We start from the raw sequence: 2,970 nt of genomic DNA on the forward strand, positions 1-2,970 counted from the left end.
CCAGGCCCCCACCCGCTGCCTCCGCCTCCGCCTCCGCCTCCGGGAGCTCCCGCCTCGGCGCCGACAGCCACGGCCGGCCAATCGCTGTGGCTTTTACTCCCGCCTCCTACCATCAACTCTTTCTATTAGTCAATAGCTGGAGTCGCCCTCACTCCTTCAGGCGGCTTTCCCCACCTCTCTCAAAAGCTGGGACCTGGAGAAGGGCGGGTTCGGCACCTTCCGAAGGACGCAAATGGTGACCAATTGTGAGTCCCGGTGGCAGACCGCCAGCCAATGGGTGGTGGCGACGCTGACTCCGCTTCACCAATAGGGAGAGCGCAGATGGGCCGGGGCTGCTGCTTCCTGGAGACCGCAGGTGTAGAAGCAAGGGTCGCGCCGCGCCCCAAGCTGGACGGGCTTCCGAAGCTGGCAGGTAGGGTTACGGGAGACTGGGAAGCGGTACTAAGGAAAAATGGTGGGACGTGAAAGTGGGGTGCGGGGTGGAGCGGCGGCGAACGACAGACCGAGAGAGGGGCGAAGACGACAGCCCTGAGGGGAGCCGACGAAGGAGAGAGGGAGCCTGGGGGAGCAAGGGGCGGATTCAGCACTAGGGTTTAGGGAATTTTAGGTAGAGGGCGGGCCAGAGCTGCTTCCTAACCAGGCGTCATCAACTTTAGGGCGAGCACGATTTTAAAACGGCCAAGTTCCGACGATCAGAGCCGCCCTGGAGTCGGGACTAGGGCTCCATCTCTCGAGACGCTCAGCTCACGTCCCTTCCTAGTTCACATTCTTGGAGTACCCCACGCTTGAGAGGAAGAATTAGGATGCTGCCTGCTTACATGCCAAGGAGATGACACAGGAGGGGCAAGCCCCAGAGGAAAAGGTGGGGTTAGAATAGATTAGAAAAGGTAGCTTTATCCCCTCAACCTTCCTTAGTGGTTCCTTGATTGTTTCCCATGACCCTCTTCTGGAATTTTGGGTGTACCTAATGTCTTCATGGTTCCTTATTAACTTCTTCAGGAAGGTAAAATGACATACATCTGTTTCCCTTGCTCCTTGAAGCGCGCCAAGCCTATGCTTACTCCTTCAAGTTACAGTTGAAGTGTAAGGATCAGAAGAAAGATTACTGTAATATGTCTCTAAGATGTAGAGAGGACTCTTCTTGCCTTCTAAGTCTTTTTCCCCAAGGCTTCAGTTTTTCCTTTGTGCATGATGGGGAAGTTCTCTCATTCCCAATAGAGTCCGGGGGATTTGGGCTATTCAGGGTACAACTTCGAAGAACAAACTCAAAGAGGGGTTGAGAAGAAATTAAGCTGGACTCCTGCCTGATCCCCCGCTGTGGTAGGATGAATGTCGGGGTGGCACACAGCGAAGTGAACCCCAACACTCGAGTGATGAATAGCCGGGGTATCTGGCTGGCCTACATCATCTTGGTAGGACTGCTGCATGTGGTCCTACTCAGCATCCCCTTCTTCAGCATTCCTGTTGTCTGGACCCTGACCAACGTCATCCATAACTTGGTGAGCACTAAACCATGACCTTTTACCCACCCCAGGCTTTTCCCAACCAAAAACAAAATAAAATCACCAATTATTTGGGAGTTTGTCTTCCTTTTGGGATCTTAGCATACTTCTTGGGCTGAAGGACTGCTTTCTGCCCCCCTCACACTACCCACTTCCCTCCTCCCAGGCTATGTATGTCTTCCTACATACGGTGAAAGGGACACCCTTTGAGACCCCTGACCAAGGAAAGGCTCGGCTACTGACACACTGGGAACAGATGGACTATGGGCTCCAATTTACCTCTTCCCGAAAATTCCTCAGCATCTCTCCCATTGTACTGTGAGTCCAGGGGGAGATACGGGAGATCCTTCAAAAGCCAGGTACAAAGGTCCACAGGGAATCTTTAAAAAAGCAGACTTCTACTCACTTAGACCCTGTGAAGATATGATATACAAGGTCTAAATCTAGAGAGAACAGTAAAAAGTAGAAGACAGTAATCAAGCATTACTTGCTGCCTCCTTGGTGGTAGGGGAATGGAGATGGGACTGAGAAAAAACAAAACACCAAGTAAAAGAAATTATTTTACACTTCCAAAAGAAGTGAATAAATAAAGGCAGAACTGATGTGAATCTGTAAGAACTAACTGAGAAGTGGAAGCAGAAAGGATTCTAACAGTCATGCAGGCTGAAACTGCTTCAGCTGTCATTTGCCACCTGTCATTAACAATAAAAAAAAAAACTAATTTATAAATCTCCAGTTAAAGGTGCTATCCGATTATCTCCCCAACCCCAAAGTAAATGCTGTTAATATAGCTGGAATATTTTCAGATATCCTAGGACTGCATGCAGTAAAACTGGTCATTTAAAATTGAAGAGAAGGTTGCTGGAAAGGCCTGAATATGGATAGGGAAGGCCAACTTCATTCAACCTATTTCTTCTCTCCCCAGCTACCTCCTGGCCAGCTTCTACACCAAGTATGATGCTGCTCATTTCCTCATCAACACAGCCTCACTGCTGAGTGTACTGCTGCCCAAGCTGCCCCAATTCCATGGGGTCCGTCTCTTTGGCATCAATAAATACTGAGGGATGGGGCTGGGGACGTCGGAACAAAGGGCTGTAACATCCCTCCTTTTTCTATACTGTCTTCTATATCTTGAAAGCCTGAGAACTATGTTTCCCAAACTCCCAGTGGAAACTCAACTTTCCCAAATTTTCATTGGAAAATGGGGTTCCCTGGGCCCAGCCCTGCTAGGAGCAGGTTTCTTTGACTGAGGAAAGACAAGTGAGGTAAGGGGCAAATCACTCTCCACAGCAGGAAGCCATGTTGGGGCAGCTTTTTGGTTGATTAAGTTTTTCCATATCATCCACTCCCACCACCTTCCATCCAGCTCTGTTTTACTGTGTATTTTCCTTATAATAAAGATAAGTATTTTCAGATATGGCTACAGTTTGGTCAGCAGGAAGGGTAGGGAGATGTATTCATAAGGCTG

The 2,970-nt window shown here is 49.4% G+C and overlaps 1 protein-coding gene across 2 annotated transcripts; it reads left to right on the forward strand.

Annotated features, from left to right (window-relative positions):
- Window positions 1-339: 339 nt before the first annotated feature.
- Window positions 340-2,566, forward strand: ORMDL2 (ORMDL sphingolipid biosynthesis regulator 2). Of its 2 annotated transcripts, none has more exons than XM_082849991.1 (4): window positions 340-412; window positions 1,325-1,499; window positions 1,669-1,820; window positions 2,428-2,566. In XM_082849991.1, exons 2-4 carry the CDS (start codon window positions 1,326-1,328, stop codon window positions 2,561-2,563), a joined length of 462 nt encoding a protein of 153 aa, XP_082706117.1. In that variant the 5' UTR covers window positions 340-412; window position 1,325; the 3' UTR covers window positions 2,564-2,566. The 2 variants fall into 2 exon arrangements, with proteins under 2 accessions (XP_082706117.1, XP_082706118.1); XM_082849992.1 differs by having other exon boundaries at window positions 351-412; window positions 657-1,499.
- Window positions 2,567-2,970: the final 404 nt, after the last annotated feature.

Source organism: Leucopleurus acutus (assembly GCF_964270905.1).
Source record: "Leucopleurus acutus genome assembly, chromosome: 11".
In the NCBI taxonomy this organism is placed as follows: Eukaryota; Metazoa; Chordata; class Mammalia; order Artiodactyla; family Delphinidae; genus Leucopleurus; species Leucopleurus acutus.